General features: G+C 39.1%; 1 protein-coding gene across 21 annotated transcripts in view; it reads left to right on the top strand.

Moving 5' to 3' along the window:
* Nucleotides 1–21,730, top strand: part of LDB3 (LIM domain binding 3) — a 127,848-nt gene that overhangs the window by 50,097 nt on the left and 56,021 nt on the right. For 15 of the 21 annotated variants that reach the window (XM_065067752.1, XM_065067751.1, XM_065067764.1 and 12 more), the window contains exons 4-5: nt 4,603–4,678; nt 12,185–12,591. In XM_065067752.1, coding sequence (XP_064923824.1) covers nt 4,603–4,678; nt 12,185–12,591 — 483 coding nt within the window. Of the gene's footprint in view, nt 1–4,602; nt 4,679–12,184; nt 12,592–17,257; nt 17,281–20,875; nt 21,080–21,730 lie in introns of all 21 variants that reach the window. The other 6 variants (XM_065067765.1, XM_005509504.3, XM_065067760.1 and 3 more) reach the window with 1 other exon arrangement.

Below are 21,730 nucleotides of genomic sequence, written 5' to 3'. Positions count from 1 at the left end.
TTCCCTTTAGGTTGGTGCCATTTGTGTGTAAGAAGTTTTTGTTCATGTATTGCTGTGAGTATGAACATCAGCTCTGGAAAGTATAATTGCCTGTCTTGCAATCTGAGTGCAGCACAGTGCAGGGAAATAATTAACAAATCAGTCATCCAGCCAAATGCTAATATTTGCGTTCGCCATTGATATATAGAGAGTAAAACTGCTGATGGAAATACTTTTGCAGGCACAGTTGATATCCTGAGAAAGGGAAAGTAGGTCTCATCCTAGCGTTTAAAGTACTGTGAAATGTTCAGGGTTTTGTCTTTGTGATTCTCATGGGAGTCACTAAGACTGTTTGCTGATGTCCCAGGTGAGGCTTAGAGAGTTCAACTGTGTTGTCACGAGACTCAAGATTTTCTGTGCAAGCCTTAGAAACAAGAAGCAGCTTCTATTTGGCTACTTAATTCACTATTTAGCTGAAGATTTAACTGACACCTTACTGGTCTTAGCACTTACTAAATAGACACCTTAAATTGATAACCGTGAATAGTATTTAGTCTGTCCCTTTTATGTCTCTTCTCCCCACCCCACTAAATTGTCAGGAATATTATTATATTAAAACATATATCAGAAGCACAATTCTACATGCTCTATTGTTTTGCGTCTTCCAATGTGCTCGCCCACATGACTCCAGAATTACCCCACTTCAATTAGGTGCTAAGTAAAATATGTAAAATATTTTCTAAGCATTTCTAACCCTAATCTGATCTGTTTTATTACCTTTCTATGCACTTGGTCCTTTTTCATTTCCTAGTGGTTGAAAAATTAAGATGCTCCAAAAGGTATAAATAAGTGCTCACATAAAATAAAATTAAACTGAAAGCTTAAAAGAAAACATATGTTGTTTTTAGCTGTCCTGAGAATTAGAAAAGAGAACAGAGACACCGGTGAAGGTATGAAATTTTAAAAATCCACATGAAGATGAAAAAGAGCGTTTATCTGTTAGATCCCATCACCTTTCTGCAAGCACAGTGTTGTGGTCACCTGAGGACCCCTTGCAGCCCTTCCTTACACAGGCAGCTCCTCTTAACACAGTTCACTTGTAATGAACCTGTGTTCTGAGTGCAAAGATACCAGGATTGAAGTAAAGTGCTCCTCAATTAAGTGTATATTTAGGTAGGTGAGAACAAGTAGAAATTTTGACAGCCATATCAGCAGTACTATATCAAAATTGAACAGCTTTGCAGAACTGCATCCATTTTGGTCTTGAACTTCCTTAAGAAAGAGAACCGGTACTGAGGGAGAAAGGTGGTGTATCTGTGGAAAGGAGCAGAATGTTAAAAATATCAGAATGATGCATTTAGTCATCATAAAACTAGTTTGAGTTTTCATTTTGAAATGAGGCTTTTGTTTCCTTTTTTAACTTTGTAAATACAGAACAAAATGTCTAAAAGTCAAAATCAAATGAATTGCTTCAGAAAAGACAGTCTTGATGGAACATTTCAATATCGAATCTAAAATTATCAGAGTCATTTGTGAAATGTGAACTTTGATCCTCCCTAGCCCTACTAAGCAAGTACAGTCCCTGAGTGTTTGGAATAAAATAATTTTGCTATCAATGGATTAAAAGGTAAACCTGGGGACACATGTTTGCAACAGCACCATGATCACTTGAACAGCAAACTTGTGTTGTGGCAGGATTTGATTCATCTACTAAAAAAGGGAGGAAAACAGATGTCCTGAACTTGCAGATTTTTTTTTCCTGAGGAGTAATGGCTCTTATGTAAATAATCACTTTATTGTCTAAGTGCATTCACTTTCATTCTACAAATTGACTTCACCTCTTCTGCCCTTTTCTCTGGTGCAAGCCTCTGCTAAATCCAGTAAGCTTCATCATTCTGTTTTTAAGTATCAAAGCTATAAACATCCAGGGCAGGGTTATGTAGGAAACTCATTGTTTTAAAGTAATGTGTTGACAGCTCAGAGTCAGTGTGAAATAAAAATCTTGGTAGAATACTGCTGTGAATGACCAATATAGCTTATCAGTAAGGTGGAAGGAATACAGCTTTTTAACGTCATCTTCTGTGGTCAGGTAATGAGGGGAGAAACACAGACATACAATAAATAACAGAAGTGATGGAGTTGTCTGAAAAATAAATTCCTTTGTGCAATACAAGTATTTTCCAGTTACATGTCAAACACGCAGTGTCTGTTGTTTGCTGTACCTTTGTGTGTGACAAACAGTGTTTATGGGGCTGAGCAACTTGGGCACTAACATTCCTGATGGGTGGACAGAGCAGGGGGGACACTGCATCTGCTCTGCCCAGCTCTGGTCTGGAGTATGTCCAGGTGCCCCCATGTAACTCCACAGGAACAACTGTACACAGACAGGACACCAACAGTGTGGCCTCATCTGGGTGTTCCTGCTCCAGCAGGGGGATTGGACTGGATGATCTTTTGAGGTCCCTTCCAATCCCTGACATTCTGTGATTCTGTGAGAAGGAGGATCAAAATCTCCCCGTAAATCTTTATCTGTTCATACATTTTCGCAGTCAATTTTCAGTAACTCTGACTGTGTTCTGTCCTGCCGCTGTTTTTTTTTATTATTATTCTTACTCCTTTTTTTGCTGTCTTTCATGATACATGTGCATGTCTGATGAATATGGCTTGTTGTTTCTCTTTTTAAGCTAAAATGGTTGGAGGAAGGATACAGCACTCACTCCTGAGGCAAGATCAGTTAGTAATTCACCTGGGGAAAGTTTGTTCTAGGCAGTAAGTGATTAGCTCTTGTTCTTAGAACTCAAAAGTATATATTTCTCAGATAATTATGTCTGACGGAGTATATTGTGATATATTCATTGTCTTCTCAAACAGCATTCATTTTCTTAGTATCTCGTTGTGAGGTAGGCATATATTACATTGTCTTTGTTTTCAGCTCTCAAAGTAGCATAATTTCCATATTTTCTCAATGGAAATCTTCCAGTTCCTTTAAGGATTACTCCTTTTACCTGGTTTATTGTTTGTTTACTCCTGGCTATGGAAATATTTTTCTTCATGGCAGCTAAAGCTAAATAGACAGCTCAATATGAAGCGAGGAATGAATGCTGGGATTGTCACCATGGATGAGCCCAGTTTCTGTCTGGCTCAGTGTTCTGTCTCTGATAGCTGCCACTGATAGGTATTTCAGAGGGAAGTGCAACACAGCCCTCAGTAAGGAAATAATGAACCTAATGCAGAAGGTCTTCTGCCAGTCTTTTAAGTTGTGGCATGAAAAACAAGAATCTCTATGGCTACTTATTTGTACCAGTCTAAAGCAGCCGTTGGGGGTTTTTTTGTAAGTATAAATATCCAATACTTTCTGATATCCTGCTGTTCTCGTAGTCTCGATGATGTCTTGTAACAATGAGTTTCGCCTTGGGTTAACCAAGTACTCTAGGAAAAAATGTTTGTCCTTATCAATTTTATGTATGGTGTCTTTTCAATTTCACCTAATGTCCAGGAATGAAGCTTTAGTTCCCTTTTTTCTACCATTTGTTATTTTCTAAGCTTTTGTAATGTCTTCCCTTATTCATCAACAGTCTAATGCAAACAATTCCGAATGTTTGAGTCACTTCTGCTTTGTTTATGTGCTTTTAAGTAGTTTTATTTCATTCTTTTACCTGTTTGAATTTTTTGCAATTTGCTTTTCAAATATGAGAATTCCAGGCATAATTCTGATCTGTGGGCTGGCAATAGGATATTTCTTGTGTAATGTATAATGTAGATGTATATTATTTATGTATAATGTGTAATGCAGAATTATTTTGACTCTTTTTACATTTTTCATTTAATTTGCTCTGGTGATCCCCTGTGTGCTGGAAAGATTTTAGGGGAGTGTTCAGTGCTGTGCAGATTCTTGCAACACCTCCACAAATACATCTTCGCTTACCTGAGCATCCTAGAGTGCTTCAGTTAGCATTTATCACTGTGCTTTATTTGTTATGTTCCAATGAAAGGGCAAACTGTGTGTTTTGAAAGCATTTTAGTAGGATTTATTTCTTTATTTGAAATGATCATGTGCTTATATTTGTCAAATACAGGTGAAAGGTGGGCATTTGGAGTGGAGTGTGGTTAATTCAGTAGTTGTCTGCTCCCTTTGAAACTAAATTGTCTGAAATGAAACCCATGTTTCTTCCTGCAGAGAGGTTTAAATTACGGCAGCTGCTATATGGTTTAAACTATTAAATAATGATCTTTTGAGGAGCTGATCAAGAGGCTTCAGTACTGAAGTTTAGTCTCTGCATTTTAAGACACTCCTGAGTCCCATTTTCCACAGTGCTGCCCAAAACTGAATTTACGTAGTTGCGGCTGATTGGCACCTATGAAAATGCAGCTTGTCACAAGGCACTGGAAAGCAAATGATCTCCCAAGTCAGATGCTGCTTCCATAACTGATGGCTTTTCATCATTCAGAGAAACTATATCAAACATATTCTCACATTTAAGACCTTTGTATATGAGAATGTAGAAAAAGTCTAGGCTATGCTTGTCTCTTACTCCTGGTGAAGCAACATTTTTGCTTGAAATTAGAGCTGAAAAATAGGAGTCCAGATTGCTAATCTTTTTATCTTTTTTTTTTGTTCCCCAGATCTAAACGTCCAGTGCCTGTTTCAACCACAGCGCCCAGAATTGACTCTCCCAGGGCTGTAATTCCCCACCAGAAGGTATGTGACGCATTTCTTCTCAGCCAAAGTTAATGCCATTTTTATCTACCACAGTGAAGTAAATACCTACTACAGGAAATAGCTTTTGCCCACCTCGAATGAGTAAACATTGAATGAATGCACAGGCAGAAAAGCTGCCACAATGCAATGCATTAGTGATCTGTATGTTGCTAATTTCTGATTAGCAGAACCAAAGCATTCAGCTATCCTCTGGTGATCTGGTCTAACCTGTTCTGAGCAGTTTGTTTTCATCTAGGCTGCAAGAGGCTACCAGAGCTTCTCAGAAGAGACATTTGGTTTTGTAGATTCTTGGGGAAAACCTTTAGACTGTGCCTCAGTGTATCCAGATCCTAACTACAACTGAAAATACACTGATTTGGAAAGAGGACACTAGGGCATTTGAAAGCTTGCATCATACAGCATTCTTGTCACATTATGCAAAAGACATGAGAATAAAAAATATAGAGGATAAGTCAATTTAATGAAAAACCACAAGCAGCAGAGGAAATGGATGGCTTGGTTTCTGTTGTCAAAGCTTGTCATCTTCCATAAAATAAATGTTCACATTAGAATAAACGGCATACATTGACTGTACCTGGCAACTCATCATCTGTGTCTTTGGAGGCACTGAGGAGCAAGGATACCTGAAAGATGGTATATGTATCTTTAGGCTCAAGTGCTGGGTAGGACATTTGTATTGCCGATGCATTTAATGAGATAAATGGAGAGAGGAGGTAAAATCTCCATTGCTGCAACTTTACCCCTTCTGTGAATGTCAGTTTCACCTCTAGCATGTAGTATAAATAAGAAACACTCAAGATCAAAATATATGGGGAATTAGGTGATGTTCTGCTGTTTTGGACAGTTCTGTCTTCTGCATGGTTTTTAAACACCATGCTTTCCAAATTCAGAGCTCAGTAGGTAACATCATCCCTGTAACTGCTGCAAACATGTCCAGACTAACAGAGAAGAATTCACTTGGAGAGAAAAATTTGATTTAATTTTACTTTGCCAAATTTGAAATTTGACATTTATTAGTTGAGACAGAAATAATGTCATTTTGCTGCAGATGTTGTAAACCTTTTGAGAAGGGAAGATTAAATTAAGAATTTATCTTGCCCAAGAGTTGTTTTGGCGATTTTATAAAAGTTATCTTGGAGAAAGTTATTAGAAGAGTCACCAAACACTACTGTGAAATTCCTCAAACAAAACCATTGGATCCTTCTTTTCGTTATACTGCTGTTCAGCCGCACCAGCAAAGTAATAGGAAGGGGGAGAGAGTACGTATTTTCTCTCAAGAACTACACAGAATGCTGTTAGTTTCTAAGGGAGCAGGTAGACGTGTCTCCTCAGAGTCATTCACCAACACAAGACTGACAATTATCTTTTGAGACCCTCAGTAGCACCTGTACAGATATGACAGATTTGCCTACTCCCAACACAGGCACGCAAGAGCTTTTAGACATCAGATTCTCATGACTCTATACTAGGTGCGTTTCTTCCCTGCAAATGTAAATTTTAAAATTACTGCTGTAGATATTCAAAGCTGTTTACTACACAAAACATTTTTCTTAACTATCTACCCAAAAAAGAAGTTAGCTCCATGCACAGTAGGTTTTGGAATTTTTTTTTTAAAGGTCCTAAGAATGCCTTTGGCATGAAAGCTGTAAAGTCACTTTACATTTCCTGAGAGACGAGGGTCAAAGGACTCAACCCTTTTTCAGGAGCATGTTGCCTGGCCCTTGAGCATTCTCTGCATCAGTGCTTAGGAAGGTTTGTAGGAGCTGTTGGAAGCAGCCTATGCTGAATGCGCTACAGGCAGTACTTGCAGCTGGAAGAGAGATTTACTGGGACTTTTCTGGGGGAAAAGGGTGGCATCTAAACGAAGGAATGGTGGGAAACAGGGTATCTAGCAGTGTTCAGGCAGGTCTCTTAGGTGCGGGATGTTTGGTCCAGGGCAAGAGGCAGCAGTAGAGTGCTGGAGTGAGAGTTCCTTTGCAGGTCAGGAGGAATGACATTTGTGTCACTAGTGTACACTAGTAGACAACAGTAGTTTCAACTGAAGAAAAATTCTCTGAGGTTGATTTGGAAGGGAAACAAGGCGTTGAACTGTTGGAGAAGTCTCAAAATCCAAAGTAAATAGTCTTTACTGGTATAAACAGTGGCATGGAGATGTGGCAATAAGTTATGTTACAGTAAATATACTTTAAAACCAAGGTTTATTTGCTTGTCCCTTTATTATTCCTAGTAACAGTATCTCTGTAGAAATGAAGAATTCTGTGACACGTAGGCAGAAGATGTCACCTCCACATCACTGCTTGACAGTGTTCAGACTTTGATGGTTCACATGAAATGAATTCAATTGCATTTCAATAAACAGGAAAAAACTACATTACAAGACAGTAATGACAGTGTTGTCCTCAAACATCAAGAGAAGTTTTTCTCACCTTTCTCTGAGCCAAGGTTAAGGCATGGCAATGTCAGCTACAAAATCTGCATGCGCAAGTTCAGTGTCTAGTATAAAACATAAATTCTTTTCTACATAATTGCTGATCTGCAGCTTACACTAATTTTCAAGCATGTGTTTCTTCTTTGACTGCTATTGTCATGGTTTTTGTGTTTTAGAAAAACAAGAATGCACTATTCTACAAAGATGTAAGGAAGGTATAAAATTCCCAGAATCTTTACCATGATAGAAATTTTTCTGCATTCCATAAGTAAAATACATTTGCTCCTTACTTTCTTGAGCTGGTGATACAGGTTCTGCAGCCACAACTATGGCATCAACTGAGGTGTAGGGCTATTATAGGAAATAAAAGTTTGACTGATTTGCATTTTCACTATTTCCTTATCTGGCATTAATCTCAAACTTGAAACAATTTGATTTAGTCAACTTTTGCTTTATTTAGTCAAGTCTTTTGCACAGGTGTAGCATAGCTGGAAAAAAAAGGCATAACTGATGCTGAAAACCTTCAAATAAGAAAAAGAGTAAGCATGAGTGCAAGGATTGAAACTAAGCCATCATCAATCAGTGAGTTCCTGCAGCTTTTCGGGGGCAGCACAACACCGGTGAAGACTCAGCTCAGTGCAGTTCACAATGTTCAGGCTGAAGCTTTAAGGCTAAGCATAGCTTTAACATCTGTCCCCTTGCATAAAGGTATTAAGACAGCCTCTTCAATTTTAATAATGTGACTATGTGCCGTTCTGTTTGTGAACCAGTACTGAACACACTTATTTCAGAGTCCAGTGAAGATCTCTTGTCTCCTGCCTAATTTGGGAGCCTGCGTGGCTAAGAGAAAATAGATGCAGAGATTATTGACTTTTTAAGTAAAGCACAGGATAGAAGAGCTGGCTGAGCCAAACGCTGTTTGTTGGCTGTCTTTGAGCAGAGTCACTTAATGCTGTGGTGCCTTCATTTCCTTTTTCCTATAAAAGGCTTAGTGGAACAGCTGCTACTTGGGCATGTTGGAAGGTCAAATTTGTTGGTATAGTGTGCATTCCTGTGCAATCAGCTCTACGTGAACCTGCTTTAGCAGGTGGGTTGGACTAGATATATCCAGAGGTGCCTTCCAACCCTAGCCATTCTGTGAAATTCTTCTCCCAGAAGTGCAAAAGGTGGATAAAGACTGTATAGTTGTAGGAAAAGAGAAATAGAACATGGGCTGTCACAAGAAGAGAAACTGAAAAACTGGTATCGTGTCTTCCCATATAAACTTGTTTCTCACATCTCTGATAGATAAGGAGTATTTGCCCTTCACAGAAATTGAATATTTCTAAAGAAAACAATAACAGTCTTTCAAAATGGAATTTGAGCTGATTCATAGCTTCCTGTCTATTCCCAAATGTTTGAGACTCCTCTGCATTTATCAGTTTTAAGCTCATTCACTGGCATTACACTGGGAAATGAAAACACCGTTGTCCCCTCCTAGCAGGGGGCTGCTGCAGGATCACAGCTCTTGCCCAAAGAACGAAGCCCATTGCTCAGTGTCGGAGCCTCCTCTCCTGGTCGGCTGCAGGGCAGCACCAGCCTTGTGCAGATCACAGCGTTTGCTCGCTTGTCCAGGCACACAGACTGTCAGACAGGATGGGACGAGAGAGATGGGAGACAGGGCAGCGTTTGTGACTCTTGGCTGCGTTTCATGTGAAGTAATGCTGAGAGCTGTGCTGCTGCACAGTGTTAGAGACCTTCACGTTTCAGAAGGGATTTCAGAAATGCTGCCTTGATCTGGTTTTGCCACTAAACTGGAGGAAAAAAAAAATCCAAAATCTCTTGGTTTATTCACAGTAGGATATTCTTTGTCAAGAGGAAAGAGCTAAATAAGTTGATTATAGGGCAGTAATACTTTTGAAGTTATACAGCTGCTCTCTTAGCCATTTTTGATTTCATTCCTTTCTCCCCATATAGAGGGGAAACACCTGCCTTAAAACTACTGTGAATATTAATGCAAAATGGAGAACAGTGACTTGGCAGTGCTGGGTTCCTGAGGCATCTGGTGCTGAGTTACCAGTGTGCTAGTATTCCAGCTAGAAATGGTTTGAGGAGTGAAACCAAAACTCCGTTCATGTAGTAACTGTGAGCAAAATCACCAACCATCATTTTTTATGGCAGTTCTATAATTTTCCCTTTGCCTACTGTTAGTGTCCAGTAGCTCCAAAACTATGAAAATACATTTTAATTAAGGAAATACCCATCATTCCTCTCATTAGCAGTCAAAACCTATACTTTATAACTAGATCCCTTTGCATGCCCCTTTATTATGTGGTATAGAAAGAAAAACCACAAGAAATTAGATAAAAACCACGGGGTTTTCAAGGTAAAAAGATGTGACTCTAATTATCCTTTTTCTTCTCTGTTGCCTCTGCATTGTTTTTTTTATATATATTTGTTTTGTCCCCCTCTGCCAGCATGTAAAACATTTGCACAAGTGGTGACTTAATTTACAAATGTGGCCTTGGATGTTTATTCCTCTTTTAAAACACATTTTTCAAGAGAATCCCTCTTTTATCTTTATTTAATGATACTTGGAAGCTTGCAGTAGGCTACTTAAAAGCTGGTTATTTGCTGTTTTTGATGTCAGGGTATAATGACTGAAGTATGTAATTCAAATGTATTAATTTAAAATAAATACTTTGGAAAACGCTTTTGGGATTATCTATTTCTGCAGCCTCAGGCAACTATTAATGCCAGCTAAAATCTCTTCCTGTTTATTACTAAGGGAAATATTCTCATTTCATTTTATCTGACTTATGTTTTTGATTCAGAACTTCCTAAATGTATTTACTGTTATGATTAATTATATCCTCAGACCTTTAGGGGGTTTTTTTGCAATTAATTTTAAATGATCTGGCCGTATCATCTTGGTTTTTAAATGTAATCTCCCTAAACTTAGATATGCAATATAGAAAAATCCAAGAGGAAAATATTAAATATTTATCTTCCTCATGAACCTTAACATCAAAATCAGTAAATGGCATTAATGATAACCACTACTAGCAAAAGTAGAGCAGCAGAGGCCAAATTCTGTTCAGGGCTATGGTTCACGTAAGGCTGAGAGGGAGATGCCTGTAGGATGTTAAATATGGCAATGGAAGCAGTGCCAGCCCAAATGAAGCAAAATGTCACTGCAGGCCACCACCTGCTCTTGTCCTTGCTTTTGTTGAGGGCTGGCTGTGGGCTCCAGCCCTTGGCCAGGTTCCTGTCCCCTGCCTGTCCCTGTCACCCCGAGCCAGATGGCAGCGTTACCAATAGGCTCTGCCTGGGAGCATTGCAGCCTCTGGGTACCTGTGGTGGCTGCACCTGGTCTAAGTCCAGAGGGAGAGGTGGAAGGGATCCTCCTCCTCTAGCACCAGCGACCTAGCCCAAGTTAGGCTGGACCCAGGATTTTAAGCTTCTGAGATAAACTAGAAACCGATACTATGGCTCTAGAGAAGTCTAGAAATTGCCAAGCATTCAAATAGTTTATTGGGTATCTCAGCTATAGATTGTTTTATCCAAAGTGCATATTTACAAACAAAAGGGAAGAACAAAATAGGTACTTTTATAATTCATATAATTATAATTATATATATATGAATTATAATCTATAATTATAATAGGTGCTGTATAATTCATTATTTTAAAACATGTGCTGATGAGTTCCAGCACTCAAGATTCTAGTTTTGAAAGGCAAACATTAAAGAGATGTTAAAAGTAATATTAGAATCTTGCTACTTACATTCTTGTCATTGAGCTTTTAGAAGTTAAATAATAAGAAAACTGAGAGTAAAGGTATAAAACACCCCCTTGAAATACAAGTTTGTATTCCTCTGGCAAAATTGCCCATCCCACATTGAGGCAGAGTTCCAAACAGCACAGAGCTGTGGCAACCACGTGCTGCCCATAGCTGGAAGGAAATGAGGCAGTTTAACCCAAAGGGTGCTCTGTGCTTCCTGCAAAGTGCCAGGTACCCTCCAGTCCTGGGGATTTAGATGGTGTTGCACCAGAATGAGCTTGAACTGAAGGGTGTTTTAGCCAACATGAGCCCAGAAGTTTTACATGAAACTTCCTCAGAACTCAGATGACAACTTCCTGCATTGTGTTGCTGAAAAAGCAGTATTTTTCTTTTTTGATCTTACCTTTTATTTTGGTTTCGCTAAGTGGCATTAATAGCAAATCATTTATGAAAATGAAGCATAGTGTGCTGCATTCTTCCAGAATAAGATTTTGGTAGAATGTTTCTATTTTGAGCATCAGCACAGACTTTTATGGGTATAGCTATTGTAGGAAAGATTCCTGTGACTTCGACTGAGACAATAGATCCTGCTGTCCTAGTTAGGAATATTATCTGGGCCACAACTGTAGGATCAAACACCCATCATCTACATCCTGATGCACACATTCCTTCAGGTGGCAATTCTTCAGAAATGACGTGACGAGATGCATCCTGTGTGTTGAGCGGTACTTGTTCTCACGTTGGTCTGTTTGCTAACCCTGCTGCATGGCCTCATCAGCATGAACCAGAGCCTGCCCAAGCAATGCGGTGTGTGGGCTTCCACAACGTAAAGTGTACTCATGGAAAATAGAATGGAGTGGGTTAGAATCATTGCATTTTTATAATAATAGCATTGATTTTTATGTTTGTGTAATATCTGAAATGATTCTGACCTCAAGATATTTTTAAGAGTTAATTATCCTATACATTAATGGACAGTGTTGTCTTTAGATAAAATTATTGCTATAAGGTTGGCTATTAGCAAATGCTCTTTTAATGTTAAGCTTTATTTGTTGATTTCAACTAAACAGCAGTTTTAAAATGCCTGAGTATGTTTTGCTTCCCTTATTTTGAAACAAGGAGCTTCTTTGTTGAAAATCTTCTCTGAAAGGTTGGATGCTTTGGCCCCAATCAATTTATTGCGAGTTTGTCAGTATGTTTAGAAAGCAGTAATTGCAGATATATTATTTTTGCATGTGTTCTATGATTGCTCTTTTCTTTTTTCTTTTCTTGGCCTGCATGTTTGCTACTACAGGAACCTGCTTGGGAAATCAATGGCAACAGAGCAACCTTCAGTCCTCTAACTAACACGGCGACTGGGCCTATGGGTAGTATTTTAGCAACCAATGGATCATTTTCAGGCTACCTCAACCAGCAAGAGATCAGCTTTTCAAATAGCTCTTCCTACTTAAAGACTACCGCAGTTAGATCTTCTGTGTCCTCTCAGTCTGTGACTCCTGATATTTCACCTGCAAAGAGCAATCTAGGTTCAAAACTAAGCCCCGTATTGACCGATGGCAATAGTCCTGTACAGCAGCTGAGCCCTGCGAGGCAGTATAACAACCCTATTGGCCTGTACTCAGCAGAGACTCTCAGGGAAATGGCTGAGATGCATAAATTAAGTCTCAACCGAAGGGCTTCGGAAGGTGGACTTCCTAGAGGGTAGGTAACATGGTAAAATATTTAATATTTCAATAAGTAATGAGTTTGCTGGGAAATGAATGTCATAGTACCTACCCTGTTGTGCATTTGTCTGCTTATCATGATTAAGATCTGGAACAATCATTAAACTTTCCAGTACCCCCCCAAAACAAAAATACAGCACCATTACAGAATCATTCTTGGTCTTTGGTATCTGAATTGCAATATGGACTGGCTACAGTCACACAGCATGAGGAGGAACACTCTGAGTGAAGTACCTGTGATCACCTCAGGGTTCTGCCAAATAATGCATGCAGTCTCATAGAACCAAGGATCACTGTTATAAAAGCTGCTAGAAAACAGGTCAGATCTTTGGTGCTTTCCTAAAGAGAAAGTTCTTTGGCCAGCAAATCTAACATGCTGGTCTACTATAATTCCTTCCTTAGCGTATTGTCTTTCCTATGCAAAATGAGTCAAATCCTCTGGTTTGAACCATTGTCTGTCTCACATCTGTCAGCCTTGCTCTTAACTTGTGTATATCAAGGAATGATCTCTAGTTACTACCTGGATAGTCTGAGCTCATGCTGACAAGGTTTTCAGTGTTACTGTATTGCAGATCAACTGTTTTATTAGTGGGTTTGTGAAGTGAGGAGCTTGGACTAGAGCACATGAGAAAAAGCAATGAGAAACAGGTTTTCCTAATTTTTCTGCCTTAATTTATTCATTTGCAAACAAATCTCTAATTTGTTTTTAGTGGGTTTTCTTTGTGCATTTATTGAAAATGAAGATAAATTTCTTTTTATGAATATGGGAAAAAGTATACTTTTGATGCTAGGGACGTGGCTATATGTAGAAAAACAGAAAATTCAGACACTCTACTCAAGGTCTGATAGCAAACACATATTTTCATGTACTTTATGTTGCATTGCAGGAGCTCTTTGCAAGGGTAAAACCACAGGTTTTTAAGTTGTAGCAAAGTAAGGATATCTTATAATAAAAAGCATATATACATGTTATAGATGACTCACCATAACTGTCTTAAGTGCTTGGCATTAACAATCCGAATTAACTTATCTGAAAAAATCCTATTCTCCCTTCTCATACCAGATGATAATTAAGAAAAGCACTTAGTGTTTAAACGAAAATAATTACAGTTAGAAAGCAAGATCAACAAAATAAACCTCAGAATGCTTCTCTCTTAGTTTACAGTTTTCTTGAGGAAAACTAATCCTTGTTGCAATATGCAGAGTTTCCTGGGAGTACATCTCACTGTCTTTCTCCCACTGTCTTCATAACCCCCTTAACATCTGTGAGGGTGAAGGGGCTGCATTTTGGATGGCTCAGCATTCTGACTGTTTCTTTGTTATCAGAATGACAACACAGCTGCATCCATCGCTCACCAAACTCAATGTGAACCATTCTGTTGATTCCAGAGGTCATTGGGGTAGGACTACATAATATGGCAGTGATTGCTGGGGTGCAGAAAAGGTGTACCTGCAGAGAACACTTCACTGTCTTCACTCTGCTGCTCTTCCATGTTTTGTGTCTCCTTTTTATATACACATTTGGAGCCAAATATCATTCAAGTTCTCTGTTTGTGCATGGCTCTGGCAATACGCTCAATTACAAAGCAAGGTTCTACCTTAGAACAACCATATGAGATTTTTTTTTTTGGAGTTGGAACAAAATTTTAAGGAATTGCTGTCTATCTGCCTTTAATATGTGTAGCAATGATGAACAAATAAGAAAATTTGAGAAATCATCTAAATATTCTGTTAAAAAAGTCCAGGCTTTATCCTGCAGCTCAGGAACAACCTGAGAAGATGAAAGAGCCCAGAGCTGCTGAGTATGTGTACCTTTTCAGGTAATTCCTCTGCGGCTTTGAGAGTTCTGCATCTCTGTTTACATGCAGAGGAAACTCAGAGTTCAATAATCCGGTCATTTACACTCCCATCTGAGTGTTACCCATGAAGTGGGGAAAGAACATGGAACCTGGAACTATCCTGAGACTTCGTGTTATCTGTGGTGGTCTTGATCTCATCGTGGGTACATATGAAAAAGTGCCCAAGCAAAGCACTGTGAGCTCTGCAAAATCAGCTCTGGACTTTGTTGTGGACATTCTTATATAGTACAACATAAGATGCTACATAGAGTGTGACATTCTGGTACTCCAAAGCTGTGAATTTATTCTGCACCCATGAACATGCATTTAGCAGTATGGTAGGAGTTATGAAAAAATTCAGGTGTGGGGGGTTAGTCTTAAGGTAACATTTTGTATTTCAATTTGATGTTCTTTTCACTGAATCATTTAAACTTAATTGTGTGAGCTGCTGCTAGGGGTTTAGCTAAACCCTTTGGAAAAATCCTATCAGAAACCTAAAATTAATTTTGAGATTATTTCCTTGACCTGTGGAGAGTAACACGGCATCCATTTCTCTGATGCACCTTTGCATTAAAGCTTTGTCATCCTGGGCCAAGGTGAAAAATATAGAGGTGACCTGTTAAAAGTGTGGAACTTCATGTGCTGAAATCTCTGGAAAGGGGAATATTAATAAACATGAAGAGTGAGTCATGGCCTCTAACATGTGGTTCTTTTTCATTCCAGTGTAAGTTATTTTTTACATTGTAGGTCAAGGGCAGTAAATACCTGTCCCACCACGACGTGCCAGGTGGCTTGGGTTACTGTTTGCTGGCTGGGTGACCTCTGTGCGCAGCAAGTTGGGGGTTTCGTACGTCTCCATATTTAGAAGCAACGTGGGGCTCTGATCTGGAGGGAATTTTCTCACCACATACTAAAGATAAGGAGAAGCAAAGCTTTGGTCTTTTTGGAGGAAGCTATAATAGCCTCTTCACGTCTGAACAATCTCTGCTGGGATATATGGCTGTTGAGCTGTTCTTAACGTGTGCACATAATGATTTTTATCTTTGAATATGTTTTTATATACTAACAAGTGGTTCCTCTAATTAAGGCCTATTTTAAGGACTGTAGTTCTGCCTTCAAAATATTATTTTACGTGTAGAGCAGAGGTCTGGATCAGAGGATTAAAGCAGGCATCAGAGTCCACTTCAGAAAATGATACTATTACACTGTGTTTTGTTATAAATGAGTGCCCAGCTGTCCTGCACATACCTAAAATGGAGATAGGATCACTGACGTGCTTACGGGCTACATCTTGTTCCTAATACATCTCTACTGATTCCTGTAATAGACTGAGATATTTGGCTTAACGTTGGGTTTATAAAGTTAGCAGAACATTCTCGAATCCGAGAATCTGAAGAGCAGTAAGTGCAGGTGGTGAACTGGGACTGCTTTTTCCATGGAAATGCAAGAATGTGAAGTCTTTACTGTGGCTTTGGCTCATTAGAGGTTTTTAATCGTGAGAGAGGCAACTGGATGAGCCAATGCAAAGGGGCTGGATGTAAAAAGAAGCAGAAATATCGAAGGTTGCACAAGGCAAAAGCACTTTGAATGTCGCTCTAACAGCATAACGTTAATGTCCAGTATTTTGCATCAGTCCCAGATCCAGAAATGTTAACAACAGTGAGTTGGGGAAGGTTCTGTGCCCAGTTCACTCAACAGCATTCTGTGCAGCTAAATAAGAAGAAATGTTTATTAACTGATCCTAGACTCTCTTCCTTTTTATTTTGCACAAACTACGATGTATCACTCTTCACCCGAGAATAAAAACAAAAAATGGGCTTTCTAAGCTTTGAAAACACAAAGTGAAAATACATGTCATGGCTCATTAATGCTATTCGTGCAACCCACAGAAAGTGGTGTTAGCAAATAATACAGCATGACAGTCTGAGCACACTTGCTGTTCCTCACTCCCAGCTTTGGCCTGCATAAGCTTATGTTGAGTTTTGAATTGAGTTTCTTTGGAATTACTTTGCGAGCCACCATCAAATTCTTGTGTATGGAGTGCAGCACGATGTAGCATGAACATATGTTTTTTATACTGTGTACATACCAGCTGGAATAAAATTTCCTGATATGGGTATCCAAAAAACCACATAATGCACGAACTTGCTTCATTTCACATGGAATAAATTAGGAGTGACTACTCTGAAACTAATTGGCTTACACCACTGTTGGCATAATGTAGGTGCAGTCAAATTTAGGCCAATAGTTTGTTAAACACAAAGGCATTTTCCTTAGTTTTAGATTTAAAACATATAACAATACATACTTTGGATATTCTCCAGCATATAAAAGACCAAAAAATCAGTCTTGCAATACCAGCTCTGAGGGCAGCCTGAGGAGAACAGAATTCATCCCTGAATATTTACTATCTGAAGGAAGAATATAATCTCTACCACTTGTTTGCTGTTTTCAGATGAGAATATACTCTGCAAATACTTGTTTCCTTTCCCTTCTGCCCCCTACACTTTGATAATAGTACTTTCAGGGATAGAGAGCAATAAATTCATGCTCAGGAGTCAGCCAAAATGCCATGGTACCCTGCTAAATCCTAGTGGATCACCTGTAATCCCTGCATTTTTTTTCCTTTCTTAATCATGTTGGGGTTTTCAGGCTTACATTTACTTTTTGGTCTTATTTGTAGATGGCCTGAAAAAACCTTTAATAAGCTTTTGTAAATACCTTTTGCCCTTTGCACTCTAAAAACTATTGACCTTTTCTGTGTGGTTGTTTTTGATGTTGTTTGTTCTCTTTTTCTTCTTTTAGGTCATAACCAACACCGCTGCCAAGTTAGTATCACTTCTATGTAGTGCCAAGTATTTGTGTTACGCTGCGTGTGTGTGAAGATTGGTGTCCCGGGGTAGCATGATCCCTCGTGTTCCTGCTGCGTGTGTGCTTGCAAGTGGAAGTATTTCCTAAAAGATCTTATTGGCACGACAAGAGTCGTGCACTGCCATGGGGTCCAGTGGTGCGCCCCTCTGGGCACCCCACGTGTCCGGCATTTCTCAGCTGTGTTCTAATGCTGCAAATGGAGTTGGCATCTGAGCTTGCTTAGTCCTTGTAAATGCTTCCAGATTTGTCTCTACAGTCCAAGTTTAATTCCTCCTAAGTCTTTCAGTAGTTTCCTTGCCTTCAGGATTTGGGGAGCCTTATCTGAGCTTTTTTTGATGTATTATTAGTGGTGTATTTTTTAGCCTCAGCATTAGTTTCCAAAGACCCACTTCACTAAAATTCCTATTTGGGTTAGTCTGAGATACTGATATGGAAAAGATCTAAAAAGTCGTTTACTTTAGTAAACGTATTTCCCAAATAAGAAGCAGCTATTGATTTGAAAATGTGATTGATCTCCTTTATTTAGGAGTTCACAGAGTTCTCAGCTTTGAACTTTAGTTTTCTAAGGGCAGAGGATTGTCTCTCAGTTCCTGCTTTCTGTCTCTGAGCTGAATGTTGCCCAGAAATTGCTGGGGAGTGGGTTAAATTCAGCATAAAATAATTATATTAGTTAAATGTCAAATTTAAACTGACAAGGGGTTAGAAGTAGTAGTATACATAAAACTGAAATAATATTTAATGCAGATAATTTTCAGTGGTCTGGCATTCTGTGTTGATTTTAATGTGGTGTGGGTGCGATGTCGTGCGAATGATGTTAACTCCTTTGGAGTGATCTGGCCAATTTACATTGATAATTATTCTGTTACAATTGTCTCAAAGCAGAAGTCGCATTACAGATGCATTTAATCTTACTTGCTTTGGGATTTTATTTTTCCTGATCCTTTTCCAGCTTGGTGGAAAAATCTCACTCATTTTGCAGAGGTGCTCTGGCTGTCTCTAGGGCCCTACCTCTGCTCGCTTTGTGCCAGAGCACAGCACCCCTTACAAGCACTAGTATCTGCTGTTTACTTCCAGAGTTATAAAGAAAGCTCTGCAGCTGAAAATCTGTACTCTTTTCTGTTATTTGTAGGGGAATCATGCGAAATTCAGTGACAGTTTTGCCTCGGTATGTGTAGTATGACCCTCTGGAAAAATGTCACTGAAATTTTAAATAGAATCATAGAATCATAAAATCATTTTAGTTGGAAGAGATCCTCAGGATCATCGAGTCCAACCATAACTTAGCCTAACTCTAGCACTAAACCGTGTCCCTAAGAACCTTGTCTAAACGCCTTTTAAATACCCTAGGTGAAAGTCTAAATCACTACTGCTGCTACCCTTAGGGAAGTTTAGGCTGTTCTAAGGTTACTAGCTTTTATTTTTGTAATTGATTGTAGAAACCAATTGCTTTGAACTTTATTCTTTAAAAGTGGCACATTCAACCCCTCTCTTTCCAATCACACAATCTTCTCAGATCTTGGGTTTGGAATATCAATACTTCAATATATCGATATATATACTTCAATATATTAATATATATCAATACTTCAATGCTTCTAATGGTGTGGGGCAATGAGAACACTAAATTCAAGATTTCAAGGACCTGTGTGTTCCTGATTATGATGTGATTGTTCAGGGTATGACAAAGAAAAGTGACACCATTGTTAAAGTGAGGCATGTGTGTGCTGAGAAGTCAAGAGTGTAACACCCTGCACCTCTCTGCACATCACCCTTCAACAGATTATGTCAGTGTAATAATAATATTGTCACATTGATGAATAGTTTATGGTGAGACATTTTAAATGTGAAAATGTCTTTGCAAAAGGATTATTTTCACTTTTTGAATGCATAATGCAGCTTCTGGATTCCCTCCCCTGTAATGTTGGTGTGTGTGTAATGAAAGGCTGTGGTTGTAATACAGCATGTGCATCTTTGTGTCTCTGTTCCTTGAGCATGTGGCCGTTGATGTTACAGCAAGTATTCTGAGTGATGTGTGACTGTATGTCTCTTACAGCCTACTACCCATCTTCAGTCAGGGCATCCCACCAAGCAAAAGGCCGAAAATACAGTAGAATCCCTTGGCTTTGCCTGGTTTTCTCTTCTTCTCCATGCTGGGCTGAGTGTTTGAATTTAAAGCTCAGACACCCTTGTGGCCAGCCCATGGCAGACAGGCACACTCTTGATCCCGTGCCAGCCAGAGAAGCTGTTGTTCAGTCACATGAAAAAGTTCAGCGAAAGGCTTAGTATTAGTTGATAAACTTATGCTGTAATGGTTTTAAACTGAAAGGGAAAATTGTTTCAATCAAACAAAATTATATTTTTCAGAATATCTTTTTTTTTTTTTTTTTTTTTTTTGGCAGGGGGGGAGATATATCCGTTTCCAGCTTTTGCGCTCAGTTCAAAGTGAAACCTTTGTGAAATATCCATTGTTTCCCAAAGGATGGAATTTTCACTTTTGCCCATATATACTGCTGGCATCCTCCTGCTGCTGGCAGGACAGGAACAGCAGACGAGAGATTCATCTCATCTCCCATAGGTTAGAGAAGAGCAGCTACTTCAGTGACTGAGAGCTGAGGCTTAGCTTGCTTGTTGAAAGTCTGGACAATGCTCAGTCCTAACTCTAGGACTGGAACAATGTACAACAAGGCGGTATGAAGAGGCCAGGTTCTCCTTAGCTGAAGTCTGACATTAAATTATTAAATTGACTTGTTCTGTTGTAATGGGAGCTTCAGTTAACTTGCTTGTGGCTCAATTTCTCAAATTAAAATCCTTCTTCATAAATGGAGCCACTACAAAACACGGTGGCTGCTCTTCTAACTGCAGTTGTCCCGTTGATTGCAGTGTAGGATATTTTGATCTGAGATGGCGCGTTTATCATGCTGTAGCAACACTTGTGGCTGGCTGCACAGAGTTTTGGGAAAGATTAATTCAGTCTTTGCGAGGAAAGCTTTGAAGTTTAAAAGCTTCACGTACTACATTTTAATTAATAATCCAGACAGAAACTACTGGAACCTTATAAATAATAGAGGACCTGACATCTCTTCACCCATTGCACTTTCTAGCACTTTGCAAGATCATCTTGAAAGAATGAATGGATGCAATGAATAAACTCTCAGTATGTGTGTATGTCCATGGGCATGAAATATATATGCGTGTGTGTATATATGTGTGTATATGCTTATATATGCATGTAAGAATAGAATTTTAATATATGTAAATATCACATAAATACTTAGGGATTTGTCATGATTTTTATAGTCGCAACTGTTTCACCTTTTTTTTTTTCTCTTTTAATCGGTGAGTGAACATAAGAATGTCATGCATTAGCACAGCCAGCTTTTCACTGCTGTTACTTTTGCTGTCTCTTATCCTCCTGCCAGGAGCTTTTGTGGTGAGGTGCTGCGAACAGACATGCACACTCCCCTGTTGGTGCTTTTTCTCTCACTTAACCATCACACCTTTCTCCTTTCTTCCCCTCCCTTCCCTGTCGAACCTCACTCTTGCATAACCCAGCACGGACTTCACGGAGCGTTTCAACCCCAACGTCCTGAAGGACTCTGCCCTCTCTACACACAAACCCATTGAGGTGAAGGGCCTAGGCGGGAAGGCCACGATAATTCACGCCCAGTATAACACCCCGATCAGCATGTATTCCCAAGATGCTATCATGGATGCAATTGCAGGCCAGGCACAAGCCCAGGGTGGAGAATTTGCTAGGTAAGGTGATTGCCTTGTGTGGAATGCTTTTCCCCTGCATGAGACATCTAATAGTCCCTACGCGCATGACATGGCAGCTCCTCCTGGACTCACTTTTCTGAACTATCTTAAACGTGAAAATACAAACCAGTCCTAGATAGTGTTTGAAAGCACTTCATCGTTTTGAAGTTTAAAGGATGGATAGTTGGAAAATGTAACGTCTTTCTTTGGTATTCTTCCTAGAACTCATAAACCCCACAAAAGTTTATCTAGTGCTCTGTATGTGACATAGGATGGCTTTTAATTTCTGACTGTGCTTTGTAATAGCCACTGTACCATATGCATAACTCAGAAATAAAGGGAAAGAGGGGGCAGAATTTCTATTGATACATGAGGAACACAAAATATTTAGTACTGGCTACTGTTTTATTCTTCAGAATGAATAGTTGTGCTGTATCGCTAGTTTGCATACTGTACACGTGTCTTACATGTATCCTTTGGAGTGTGGCAAAATCCATTATCTTTAATAACTCTGCTTTTCCAGCACATGTTTCTGGTAATCTTACCTGATAAACTTATCCACAATTGTTATGACTTAACTGAAATTACATGTGCAATGAATGTAGCCAGGCTTCTCTCTGGTTTGTTACCTTTCTACCCAAAATAGAACTT

Source organism: Columba livia, chromosome 6, assembly GCF_036013475.1.
Source record: "Columba livia isolate bColLiv1 breed racing homer chromosome 6, bColLiv1.pat.W.v2, whole genome shotgun sequence".
Classification (NCBI taxonomy): Eukaryota; Metazoa; Chordata; class Aves; order Columbiformes; family Columbidae; genus Columba; species Columba livia.
Note: the sequence above shows the minus strand (reverse complement) of the source record. Positions and strands in the feature narration are given on the sequence as shown.